At 41.0% G+C, this 13,517-nt stretch overlaps 1 protein-coding gene across 1 annotated transcript in view; it reads left to right on the top strand.

The window, feature by feature from the left end:
• The first annotated feature begins 6,732 nt into the window (after positions 1-6,732).
• Positions 6,733-13,517, top strand: part of LOC111861993 (homeotic protein proboscipedia) — a 243,735-nt gene continuing 236,950 nt past the window's right edge. The window contains exon 1 of the mRNA XM_023847012.2: positions 6,733-8,198. Within this exon, the coding sequence (XP_023702780.1) occupies positions 7,709-8,198 (490 nt within the window). The 5' untranslated portion in view covers positions 6,733-7,708. The remainder of the gene's footprint in view (positions 8,199-13,517) is intronic.

The raw sequence follows: 13,517 nt of genomic DNA, 5'->3' as shown, positions 1-13,517 counted from the left end.
TGTATCAGATTTTGTTTCATGAGATCACTTAGTCTGCACTTCAATGCCGTCACGTCCAATACACTATACGGCAGACGATTCAGATCCTTAAGTTTAAACCACCTACAAAACTGCTGACCAAATTTAGAATGGCTTTTGAGTACCTTCTGAAGGGGTTGTACTTTTAAAAGGCAGGGAATTGCCTGGCACAGGGTAAGGCCACAAGGACGAGCGGAAGAGAACTTCGTCAATGAGAGAGAGAGGAAAGAGAACAGGCGTTAAAAAGTGCCTCGGGGAGAAAATTTATTGCTATGTAATGATCTCTTCAATGGGGAAATGGTTCTTCTCTTTTAGAAACCTGTAGTAACATAATATTAGGGCTACCGCCTGGCTATAATTCTTGTCGCTCTGTCTCTCCTCTTCGCTTTCTGTGGGAACACAAGTGGTGACAGTTAACAGTCGCTAACATCCACATTCACATGTAGAGGGTTTGTCGTCATTTCGAAACGAGCCAACACGATTGCTATTGTGTTGCCTGTCAATTCTGTTTGTATCAGACGAACCAAAACGATATATGATGTGTTGTGATAGTGTATACTTGCATTTTGTATACTTTGGCAATTTACTGACTCCAATCTATTTTAGTACATTTCACAGAGCTACAGTTAGCATTCATACAAAGCGACAATTAACGAGTACGACGATTAAATGATCATAATTCACAAATTTCCATCATCATTGTCACAGTCAATATTTTCATCTGCAGCACGATGGGTCACATGGAGATAAATCACACACTACGGTTTGACAGTCTTTCGAAATGAGAGCTAAAACCACTTCATGTCAAAGAGGTATGATCCTAAGCATTAGTAGGCATAACTCAAATGGCATATTCCTTCCTCTAAATTGACCTAATCCTTCCAGCCGCACTATGGCTCTGGGGTTTACCCAGCCTGTAACAGAAATGAGTACCAGGAATTAATTAAATAATTTTCCTGTGGAGTTAAGCCCGGCCGGCGCGGTAAGGCTGACAAACTTACCGCCATCTGTGAGCCGATTGTCTAGATCAGGCATGTCAAACTCAACTTGTACAGAGGGCCACCTCAGCCCTCTTAATGATAGTCCAGGGCCGCACTTCAAAATAGAAATATACATTAGATTTTAATACAAGGAAATTTAATGCTATTTATTATTTAGGAATAATTTAAATATAATTACCTAAAGTCACATATCCTACAGTTTTAAAAAGCAATAAAATGCCATTTTTGACAAGATTACACAAGAAATTGTGTAAGAAATAGCAAAACATTGAATTTCCTGTAGCCTGCTAATTTATGTCTGCTTGAGACTTCTTGTCTTCTGGTCTGTTGGAAAATTGTCTTTACAAAAAAATATTTCTTCTAAAATTTGAATATTGATTTTACTATCAATTAGCTCTAAAAGTTGAGGGGCCGCATGTTTGACACGGCTGGTCTAGATAGTGTGGGAGCCTGGACGTCTCACAACCCTATGGGCCTTCACGGCCTGTTACAGGAAGAGCTTTACAATTTTTTTTCTATATAATCCTTCCTCAGGAGCTAACAACTTCCAAGCTCTTCAATAAATACACCGAATTTGTGGAACATAAGGTTCATTATCGTGTTCGGAAGCTCCCATCTCTGGGCCATATATTCAGACAGATGAATCCAGTCCACATTCTCACAGCTCATTCCTTTAAGATGTTTCAATATTTTCGACCTCGTTTATATATAGTTTCCTTTATCTTTTCAATTAGAGCTTTCTATACAGTATTTGTCATCTGTCCCATACGTCTTACAAGCCACACAAACCTCATCTTTCTTGAGTATTAAACATTACGGGTTCATCGCATTCGGTATAGCGACTGGCTACGGACTGGACGACAAAGGGGTCGGAGTTAGAGTCCAGGTAGAGCTACCAATTTTCACTTATCCGTGTCGTCCAGACCGGCTCTGGAGTTCACCCAACATCAGTCACAATGGGCATCAGGAGATCTTTCCCGGGAGTAAAGCGGCCAGGGCGTGACGCTAACAAATCACATCCAACTAGTGCCGAGGTCAAGAAAATGTTGATCTATACATCCTCTCCCCCCATACGTCTTCAAAGCGTAGTGCTTAATTAGTTAAGGACAGGGACAACTTTACCTATTTTACTAATGAGTTACTCATCACTTGTCAATTCATGTACAAATTTCACAAGTACAGCAGCACTAGGCCCTGGGGTTTACTCAGCCTCTGACAGAAATGAGTACCAGGAATTAATTAAATAATTTTCCTGGGGAGTGAAGCGCGGCCGGCGCGTAAGGCTGACAACCTTACCGCCATCTTTGAGTCGATTGTCTAGATAATGTGGGACCCTCAATGTCTCACAACCCTATGGGTCTTCATGGCCTGTTACAGGGGTAGCTTTACTTTTTTTTACACTTACAAGGACTAGTTATCAGACAAAATATTTTTAGCAATCGCCATGTTCTTGGTTTACATTACCGTCACTAACTAACACCATGGGCCAGAGTCCTTCCTGAATCACTCACATTGTCAAGAAATTACCCGATATAATACTTTCATAAAATAATATCTTAACAATTTATAGAATTTTTCAAAGACCCGTAAGTGTTGCCATTTGTCGGGGATTCCGTAAACAATAACGGCTTTTGGATTGGATGATTGGATTTATTGACTCCATCTTTACAATCTCTCTTATTCACAATCGGTTATAGCGCTATCGCTGATCTACCCACTTCACAAATCACTAGGACACGCTCTATTCTCGGTCTCGGTCTCGGTCTCGGTCTCCTTTGTACTACGTTGTTCTTTGACTGACTCTGATTTACGACTGGACAGTTTATATAGTCTCGAGGCGGATCCATAGAAAATACATCCGTTGCCCCCCAATGGATATCTGTGAACCACATAGAAAACATCGCTTCCTCTCTTATTGTATTCGTTGCCGCGGATGTGTTTACTGAGTTGTTACCTACCAATGGATTGTTGATCAAGAATTTGTCTTCGCGGGAAGGTGTTAACGGGTCGTTGCCTAGCAATGAGTGACAGAAAAACACGCAGACTCTCTGGATAAATACAAGAATAGCTTCTCTCTCTCTCACAAGTTTACATGGATGATATGTTGGCGTGTTTTCTAAATTAAAATGTGACAAAATTGAGACCTGTAATATAAAGCTGTTAAGTACTGGGTTTCAAAAATCGGCCTTTAGTCGTATAGCGATTAGGTTGCGAGATGGACAGTTTAGAGTTCAGTCCCCGAAGGGAGAAAAAATTTTTAACTTCTGCAGTGTGTTCAGACCGGCTGTGAAGCCTACCTAGCAATATACTGAACGGGAATTGTGGTTCTCCTTTTCCGGAGCTTAGTTGCAGACACTAAGAATTCGTGAAGTTAAACCTCACTCTCTCACACGTTTTATTGCGAGATGTTTATTTAAGTGAAGGACAGACATGCTCAGATCTCCCACATGATTCCGAAAAGGAAACTTGTTCCTTGGGAACAATAATACATCTATGTAACCCTAAACAGTGTTTCTTATAGGAATATTCCATCGACACCCACGACACCCCTACAAACATTTGAAAACAAAGTAATGCTCACGACGGCTCACTGGTTTATCAAGTGCACCTAAGCTCTGCGTCGGCATGTACTGTCTTCGCTCGCTTGGAAACCGGGATCGTGGGTTCAAATCCCAATCAGGGCATGGATGTTTAGTTTGTGTGTGTCCGCTTTTCTGTGTTTGTGTACAGGTAGAGGCCTTGCGACGAGCTGATCACCAGCCCAAGGAGTCCTACCGAAAGTGTAAGATCTAGAAAAACCGAAGTGAACGGAGAAGTTCATGGAGGTAGGCCTAAGCCCACTGGGGCTGTAGTGCCAAGGGAAAAAAAAAGCTCTGCGTTAGATGTGTGGAAAGTACATTATATTGAACATTTATAAATGTAATAATTTCAGATCATTGCATGTGAAGGTACGGGCTTAAGAACAAAAGCTTCTTATTGCAAACCAAGCATTGCAAAGGTTAAACGGAAGCCTGAAGGCATATTCCTATACATTCAGCGAGCATAAATGTCAGTGTAATCTATACTTCTAACGTAAGGAGGTCAGATTCTCGCTAGTGTACCGCGAACGCCAAAAAATAGAACTTTACCCAATGCCCGGGAGCTATTGTTCCCATTGTGAAGGTAACACAAACCGTTTGCCAGGAATGAGGTACCATTAACAAATCTGAAACTCTGGAAAGGGTTGCTACTGCTTGTGATCACTTAAAGCAATATTATCGAAATTCGCCAAAAATGAACATTTACTCATTCATACCCGTATTCAATATCACATAAAAATGTTCATAACCTCTCTTCAATTTAAAATAACATTAAAATTATTTCAATTGTTACATATTTCGGGTTTACTTGGCCATCTTCAGGTAATTGTTCACTTATTGAGACTGTGAAACTAAGGTGGATCATAAATCAATACATTCCAAACTAAAACTCCGTGGCCTGTGATCCGCAAGCGAAATATACCGACCGAAAGACCGTCGCTTGTCGGCGAAATTCCTGTCAACTTTTGTGGATAGAGGGTGTCACGTGATCAGTGCAACGTTTCCCCATGCCCGATAATCACGGTTTTCTAGACCGGAGCCGCTATTTCCTTGAAATAGCTCCTCAATTATCGTCATGAGACTGAGTGGACCCCGTTCCAGACCCACTACTTCTCAGAAAATCTTATAGCGCCGGGAATCGAACCAGAGATCTCTGGATCTGTAGTCTGGAACTCTGACCATTAGACCACAGACGCGGTCTCAATATATTCCATGCTTCTGCACATCGTTATTCACAGTAAAATGTGTTTCTTTGAGAACGAAACTTTCTGTTCGTTCCGCCTTATTTTCCTTTTGCCACGTCCATGTTTGTTCCCCCCTTTGTATGTGTGTTCTCACTAGTTTGGCTTAGGTTCCTTGAGATACATTAAAGACAGAGGTGAATGAGTGAGCGATCAATCAATGCAACAGGATGCTTATATATGTAAGTGCTGCAGTATTCAAACAGATTGATTTAATTTCACATGATTAGATGATTCGTGAGTAGCATCTTATGGGCAACTATAATAGTTTAGGTTCGAGTGGTTGTATTAAGCGGTGTCATAGCACTCTGGAACTCCATCATAATAAGTTACAGATAAACGAAGACGCGTTCATTCAGGTCAAACAATGACAATGTCATCATCAAAATACAAAACGTAACCAAAAATAGAGTCCCTCGGAGAAGCAAAGTAAACGAAGAAAGGAACATATACATACCGTAAAAAAAATATAATAAATTTATGAAGTCATGCCAGACTGATTTTATAGTTTTTTACTTTATCCCCTGTATCTCCCTGTTTTATGCGAGGAACCCTCTTTTCTCAGTACCCAAATAGAAAGAGAGGGTATGCATGGGGTGTTCAGAGGTGAGACGAGGGTATCTCCTCTTCCTTTTCTTTTTCACCCACTCACTGACAATGACGATGACTACGACCCCCGGATGGACCTAACATAGTTCAAGCGTTGTTGGTGCAGACGGCGTAGCAATCGCAATAAATGCGCGTGCGCGAGCACATAAGCGGGATAAACAAAACTTTGCCTTCTCTTTTTCCCTCCCATTTCCTCTCTCCACCCTCGTTCACTCTCCCTTCGCCCTCCCCCTTTTACTTTTCTATTTTATGCATATTTTTTCCCCCTTGCATGTGAGTTTCATGAGTAGAATAGTTATTAAGGTCCGACTGAGTGAAGACGCGTGTCACTAGGTATCGGGACTTCTAGCAGTTGTGAACAACTGGGAACTTCACCCCAACCCTCCCCTGCTCACTCTTCTGTTGTGTAGTGTCCGTAACAGACCCGCGAGCGGTATTTCGGCAGACGTAGGATCGGATAGAAATAATACACGCAAACACACAGCTATACGTACACTATTCAGAGTCGCATCTAGTGACTGATCGAAGCGAATTTTTATTACGCATTTCAAAATTATAAGAAGTTTCAAGTTAGCAAAATACAGAAATTTGAACGTATCCTTATTGCCGAATAAAAACACGCGGTTCCGACTAGAAATGCAGTCCCTATATTAAACACTGCCTTCGCTTCTTGGTCTTCATATCCCCCCCCCTCCCACTTTTTTTTTCATTCTAAAACTTTTCTCCCCCTCCTCCTTCCCTCACAGTGTAGTACTCCCTTTCCCCGCACCGCAGTACTCTCCACACATTTTGTACGGGGGAATCCCCTCTTCACACCGCTATGCTGGCAAACCCACTGCACGAGCTGCCCACCGACACACCGAAAACCCATCACATCGACGGCGGTTCGGGGGTCTTTAGAACCCGCCTTTCTCTCTCTCCAACATTCCCTCTTTATCTTTCTATAGTTAGATATAGCAAAACTATATCCCGTCTCCTTCCAACCATCTCTCTCTCTTACTCCCTTCCCTTTCCTGTCTCTTCCCTCCCTCCCTCTCACTCACTCTCTCTCTTCACGTCTGCCCTCGGCTCAACGTGTCTCTCATTCACTCACATGGATACTACGAGTAAGAAGAGAGGGTTGAATCATACCTCCTCAGTCTTTTCTCGGTCTGTCATTGGTTGACAGCAACGTCACGTGACATCTTCCTCTTCCAACAAACGAACCAAAAAAATTATAACAGAAGGGGTAAAAAAACTGAACGAAACAACAAACCAGAAGTCCAACAACAACAAAATCCGACCACATACACGTACCAAACCAGGAAAGTAAAGGGAGGTAAAGGAAATTTGTGCGAAGAAGAATGAAGAAGGAATATTTGTAAGAGATGGGAAGAGTAAAGAAGTTCCTAAAAAAACGAAAGGAATGGTCAGATATTTCGCCTGCTATCAATTCTTTTCTACTTGCTCCTTCATGGTCGTGGTGAGTGGTTGTCAACGGCGACGTCATCCTTAAACGGCCGCCAAGACGCAGGAGGCAACGTGGCATTGAGTGGTGTGGCAGCGGCCTGTAACAAGTGACAGCACGTTCCGAGCCCAACACAGGCAGACCGTGAACAGTGCAAGGGGACTGCGGACTGCGGGACTCTAGTCGCCATTTTGTGTGTACGGGACTGTCATCAGGAGATGCATTGTTGTCTCCTGTACAGCAATGCAGACAGTGGCGTGTACTGTGATGAAATGAGGAAAACTTATTCGTAGTACGTAACTGTGGAAAGCGAGATCAATGGTTCTCTTGGTAACTCCAACTAAAATTGAATTCACCAATTGTCTCTGTCTCAGTGACTGTCTAGACTCATGGACACGCAAATCGGGCTCAACACACAGAAATTTGATTATACCAGTGTGAACTGAAAATGACAGATAAAAGATGCTGATTACATATTGTTCAGTCCGTTTGTGGGTAGAGTTGAAGTGTTATAGTTACTGTGATTACGTAGAACACGAGATGAAGAACAGTGTTGTTTGGTGATTCAGCCCAGTAGTGAGTTCTATTATGTGATTTATACTTAGTGTCGTCTCTCCGAATCATAAGGTATGTGAAAAACTTTCTGAAATTTGTTGTGTACTTGAACAGTAAGTTCAGCAACAAAGATGGACATTGACACTTTCCAGTCGAGAAGTCTGTCATATTGCAGTAACACTGGTGGAGCGAGTCAGCTCTAATTAATGAAGGAGGCAGCAAGAGTGTCATTTCCGGCGAGGAGGTAGAGTTGCCCGGATGCGCGGAAAGCAGCAACCTCGCGGCCAGCACATCGGCCCGGAAGACGACGATGATGACTTCGTTTCCGTAAAGACAAGGCCGCCAACCCCCGTACTGGCCGTTGATGGTTGCGGGGGTGGTGGTGGTGGTGGCGGTGGTGGCGGCGGTGGAGGTGGTTTCTGGTTGGCAGCCGTTACAGCTGCCGCCGCCGGTGGGCCTCCACATGGAGTACATCCAATGGATGGCTGTCTCACGAGCGCAGAGACAGGCTTCATCAACAGCCAGCCTTCAATGGCGGAGTTCATGACAGCTTTACCTCACCTGACGGGAGAATTGCAGCATCCGCCTCCACCGGGGTCGTTGAGTCCTCCGCAGGGAACCTACCAAGGGATGGTAGATTCGCACGGGCAGCCACCACCAGGACAACCACCACCGCCACCTGGAGTCAATGTTCCGGAGTATCCATGGATGAAGGAGAAGAAAACTACACGGAAAAGCAATCAGCAAGGTAAGATAAATGACTGGAGACCTTCCAGTCCTTGCCTAACACAAATAGAATTTTTTGCGAACAATCCCGTACGAGTTTGCTAACATTGACCCAAAATGTATGTGGTTAGATCTGAAATATTATTCCATGAATATTAATAAGTAGTTTAATATCAGGGATGAAAGTTCTAAGTAACCTGAAATATTGCAGTATTTTCACCGTTATTCCAAGCTAACGCGTAATTTCTCGTGGTTGCTGTTCATGCCGAGTATTACAGTACAAGCATTCTATAGGCAAGTGGCACATAAATTTATCACTGCAAATTGCTAAAGAATTCTGTAATGGTTTCTGAGAGAGAACCAAAAATTGCTTCCCATTTAACTACAAACCAACGTGACTTCTTAATCAGAGAAAGTTATATAGCATTCACTGTACTAACTGGTACAGAAAATTTTTACACACCTTACATGAATTAATGAACCCCATTCCTCTTTTTCACTTCTGAACTACAATTAATCACCGGGTGACCTAAATAACTGTTTGAGGAAGAGGTCAATGATGTTAATCATCGCAAACTTCCTTTGAACAGATTCTTGAGAAAATAGAGGAACAGAAAATCTTAATTATAATCGTACAGTTCAGTGTCTGTGATCTGACGTAATAATGATGCGGCTTGTTGCCATGATATGGAATTCCTTTTCCGAGTAAATTTCTAATGAGACTGTCTTTGCCCGTTCAGAAATATAATAAAACTATGGCACTTATAGTGTATATAATTATTTTACAAACAGATCTTCACTTACGATGGACTTCCATCCTCGAATTTCCTGTCAAATCTGAAAGAGAAATGCCAAGACGGCATATGACAGGTGGGATTTAGTTTGGAGCTCTGAAATATAGGAAGACGGATATGTCGGGTACTGAACTGCTGTAGCCAAGGAAATATATGCAGGGGCGATAACACTGGAGCAGAAGTAGCCGTGTTTCTTAACCTGCAGTTAAGTATAACAAACATGGATTCTCGGATTCCTAGACACAGGATGAATAAAGTTACGATACGTTTTAAATTTAAATCCGACATCTGTCGCGTATGAATGATATTTCGACAGAATACAAGCCGCTGGATTTTATTATTATTGTAGGTGGTGTAAATGTGTCTTAACTGATAAGCTGTCAAGCGTTAAAGAGAGAATGGGACGTATTTTAACAACTCCACGGTGCATTCAGATAGTTGAGAGTTTGCACCTTGCACTTTGAAACTTTTGCTGCAATTGCACCAAAGTTGTTTTGTGTAGGGGACATTCTCAGCGCTTAGAAGGTTGGTTCTGTTACCTCAGACTTCTTTAGGAATTACTCAGCTATCTCATTATGATACGGCAAAATGTTGTAAGCGGATGGCGAGGAGAATCATAATGAGGCTAGATCTTAAATGATTGCATGGAATAAAGCCAGGCCCATAATTTACATTTTATTGAGTTTTGTACCCAATTTGCAAGTTGTCACAATCATATAAGTCTTGTTATTACTGGGCATAAGCCCGCTGCTAGTAAAATTTTGTGTGTTTATTTTCATTGGACACATTTCAAATATTCCATTCTTCATCATTTCCTATACAAATGGGCTATTTCTATCTAATGCGTACATTACTCTTGTAGTCTTCTAAATTTGTGCCAGAACTTGGCCCTATAATTCATCTTATTATAGACCGCATTATGTGAGACGTGCGAATATATGACATAAAGAAATTGTAATTAAATTATTTTTATCATACATTCGAATTAAAAACTTAATTAAGGAAAAATAATGCACTTTTTTTTAAATATTTTGTTCGATGTCGTTGTGAGTGAACTTTAATTTACGTTTATGATAAGTTCAGTTAAGCTGAACGTGGCTATGCCTGTGTGATCCATGCCATTTATTATTGCAATGTACAGGGAGTAAAATATCAGATTTTCAGATATTTTAACCAATATTTTCAATCGTATATCTCCTTGCTAAATACACTATGAATACATTGTGACGCGTGATATTTCGCTGCGTTGTCAAATATGGCCGATTGAGACGAAAGAGTGAAAGACTTGCAGTTGAATAGAAGAACCTGACTGGCACAAGCTCTTACAATTGAAAGGAGCAAAATTTGTTTTTACCGTTCTTCATGCCGTATAATATAAAAATTGAGGTTTACCCCTGCTTACTCATTACTTCATCTCGTCTTGAATTCTCACTGCTGTGGAGATTATCTCAGCTTATTCTGTATCAAGATTATGTCAGACAGACTTTCCAGTTTGGTAGCAGCAAGGTTGAAATCATACAGGCGTCATCAATATGCACTGACTGAGTTTCCTGAACTGCTGAAGTCCAATACGCCGGCTGTATCAATGTGGGAACGGCCATAATTGTCAATAGAAAATATGACAAACCACATATCACAAATCTCAATTGGTGATAGGTCTTGACGTATCTTTATGCCCTACTTATAGTTTTGCAGTCCACATTCACTACAGACCCAGCAATCTGTCTTATTGAGGGGGCAGAGAGGCTTGTTGCGGCCACGAGGTCCCACTCCATCCTCATCTATCAACTTACCCCCCTCTCCCTACTCCCTCACAGAATATTTACCACCCCACCAAAGCCAATATGAGATCAATCAAGTCATTTTCCTCACCATCTCGCAAGCATAACCCCTTTTGTCCACTACCCCCGTTTCCTCATCAATCTAAATGTCACTATAAAAATGTTTTTAATATTTTATTTTATTATATCCGAATGTATGAAGAATTTTCTCAGCAAAATTTCCTTCCAAATTGTATACATTTCTTACAATTTCTCCTATAAATGCCAGTTATTGCTTCAAAGAAGGGACACTCTCGGAGCCAGCCCAAACCTGATTGGAGACTCGACTGAATATTACCAATCAAGAGCGCATATATATTTAGACACAGACAGACTCCGTGGTTTTAGTCCGCAAGCGAACTATACCGACAGAGCGACCGCCGCTTGTCGGCGAAGTTAGTGCCAACTTTAGCGGATAGAGGGCATCGCGTGGTCAGCGCAACGAGTCCCCACGGCAGTTAATTTCGGTTTTTCTAGACCGAAGCCGCTATTTCCTTGAAATAGCTCCTCATTTATCATCACGATTCTGACTGGACCCCGTTCAAGACCCACTACTTCTCACAACCTTTGGTAGCGCCGGGAATCGAACCTGAGCCTCTAGTGAATATAAAATTACAGACTTTTATTAATCTGTAGTAACGTTTGTGAAATAGAAGCCAAAAGGAACTGAAATACTTGGAGTCATGTAGTATTCTCAGCACTTCTAACAACACGTAAGAAAATACTTCTAGTATAAAATGAATGAATGAACTTAAATTTTCTAAATTAATAGACAGGTCGGTACTTAGCGTTTTACTGACGCTGACTATTTTTCGTAAGATCGGGAATAACCGTCTACGTTATATTAAATAAAGGTTTTATATAATGTTCTTCTTTGTGCTGTAATAAAATATTTTGATGACTTTCATATGACAAAACAGCAATCATTGCAACAGATTCAGAGAATTATGTTCTCACAGCGGTGGTTATGAAGAGTACTGCATTCTGGGATATACCATCGTGTAGTCTGCTTTCATAATGAGGAGGTTTATAACTTGTACTCTTCCCCAAGTATAATTAGAATGCTCAAGTCAATGACGATGAGGTGGGCATGTTGTACGAATGGGGGAGACGAGGAATGCATATAGGATATTGGTGGGAAAGCCAGGAGGAAAGAGACCACTGGGATGACCAAGGCGTAGGTAGGTGACCAATATTAAAATGGAACTTAGATAGAATGGGATTGCATGGATTGGATTGAGGTGGCTCAGGATAGGGACCAGTGGAAGGCTCTTGTAAATACTGTAGTGAACCTTCGGGTTCTATAAAATGCTGGGAAATTCTTGAGTATCTGTAAGATTTGGCGGTTCCTCTAGAAGGGCTCAGCTCCATGAGTAGGTAAATAAGTATTCTCCTTTCATGCTGGTATCTTGCTCGTATTATTCTTCGGCCTGAAGGTGAAGGCGATATTGTCCCCGAAACTTTGGTTGACTTTCATTCCATCAAATTCTCCGTCATCATAATCACCCGGGGCAGGCTACAAGAGGCCAATGAGTGGCAGCCGTGTCGAGTGGACCCAGTTGGACACTACCCTCCACTAGCGAATTATATCCCAGAAGATAGTACTCCTCAGATTCAGAGACTTTTCATCAAATGAAGAAAGGAAATGTATTTAAAATGGTTAAGATACGAAAGAAGTTTCCGAAAAATAGTTTACTCATAAGATATCAGTTTATTGAGAAACCCGTTAGTAACTGCACATCAGCTGACATTATACGAAGTTTATGCGTTGGAGAATGATAATATGTACTTCTTATAGAAAGCATCAGTTTAAAAAATTGCAGGACGAAGAAAATTGTATTCCGAAGTATCTCTTGTTGAACAAGACAAAGGAATATTGTAAAATAAACAGACAACTGATAAGTATTATCTAGACATTCATCATAATATAAATGTAAAATTAAATCATAACAAATTTCATTAAGGTTGGAGCACAAGGTGAAAGTAAAAAAAGTAAAGCCATCCCTGTAACAGGCCGTGGAGGCCCTTAGAGTTGTGAGAAGTTGAGGGTCCCACATTATCTAGACAATCGGCTCAAAGATGGCGGTAAGGTTGTCAGCCCTACGCTCCGGCCGCGCTTTACTCCCCAGGAAAATTATTTAATTACTTCATGGTACTCATTTCTGTAGAGGCTGAGTCGACCCCAGGGCCATAGTGCGGCTGGAAGGATTGGGAGGCCGTTATAAAGGAAGTATCTGTTATCGCTTGCAAAACGTTACAAGAAATGACTTTCGAATTAATAATCGCCTTTCATTAGGAGACACATCTATAATCTGACTGATCGACATCAAGAGAGTGGCATCTCTTCGCTTTTCGTATCTTAATGTGTTAATCACAAGAACATATTCTGTATAAGATGTATTGTTTCGAAATTAAATTAATTTTGAATGTTCAATATCATAATGCATACATCCATTCACAAATTAATTAAGCTCATATGTGACAATTTCATAATTATCCAATTATCGGGGAGTTAGTTCGCTAATGTGTTTAAATGTGATACTAAAATTTATAGTTTCATGAAGAAAAGTTAAAATAAGGTATTATAGATGTAAAGAAGTGCTGTTTTCTGAAACAAATTTTAATAAATATTGATATAATTTCCAACAAACTTCCATTTTATAATTACAAGATTTACTGTGTACTTAGGAAAAGTGTGACAAAAACGCATTCACTATTACAAAATTA

The sequence above is a fragment of the Cryptotermes secundus genome, unplaced genomic scaffold (genome assembly GCF_002891405.2).
Source record: "Cryptotermes secundus unplaced genomic scaffold, Csec_1.0 scaffold180, whole genome shotgun sequence".
In the NCBI taxonomy this organism is placed as follows: Eukaryota; Metazoa; Arthropoda; class Insecta; order Blattodea; family Kalotermitidae; genus Cryptotermes; species Cryptotermes secundus.
This window is presented reverse-complemented; position numbering and strand designations above follow the sequence as displayed.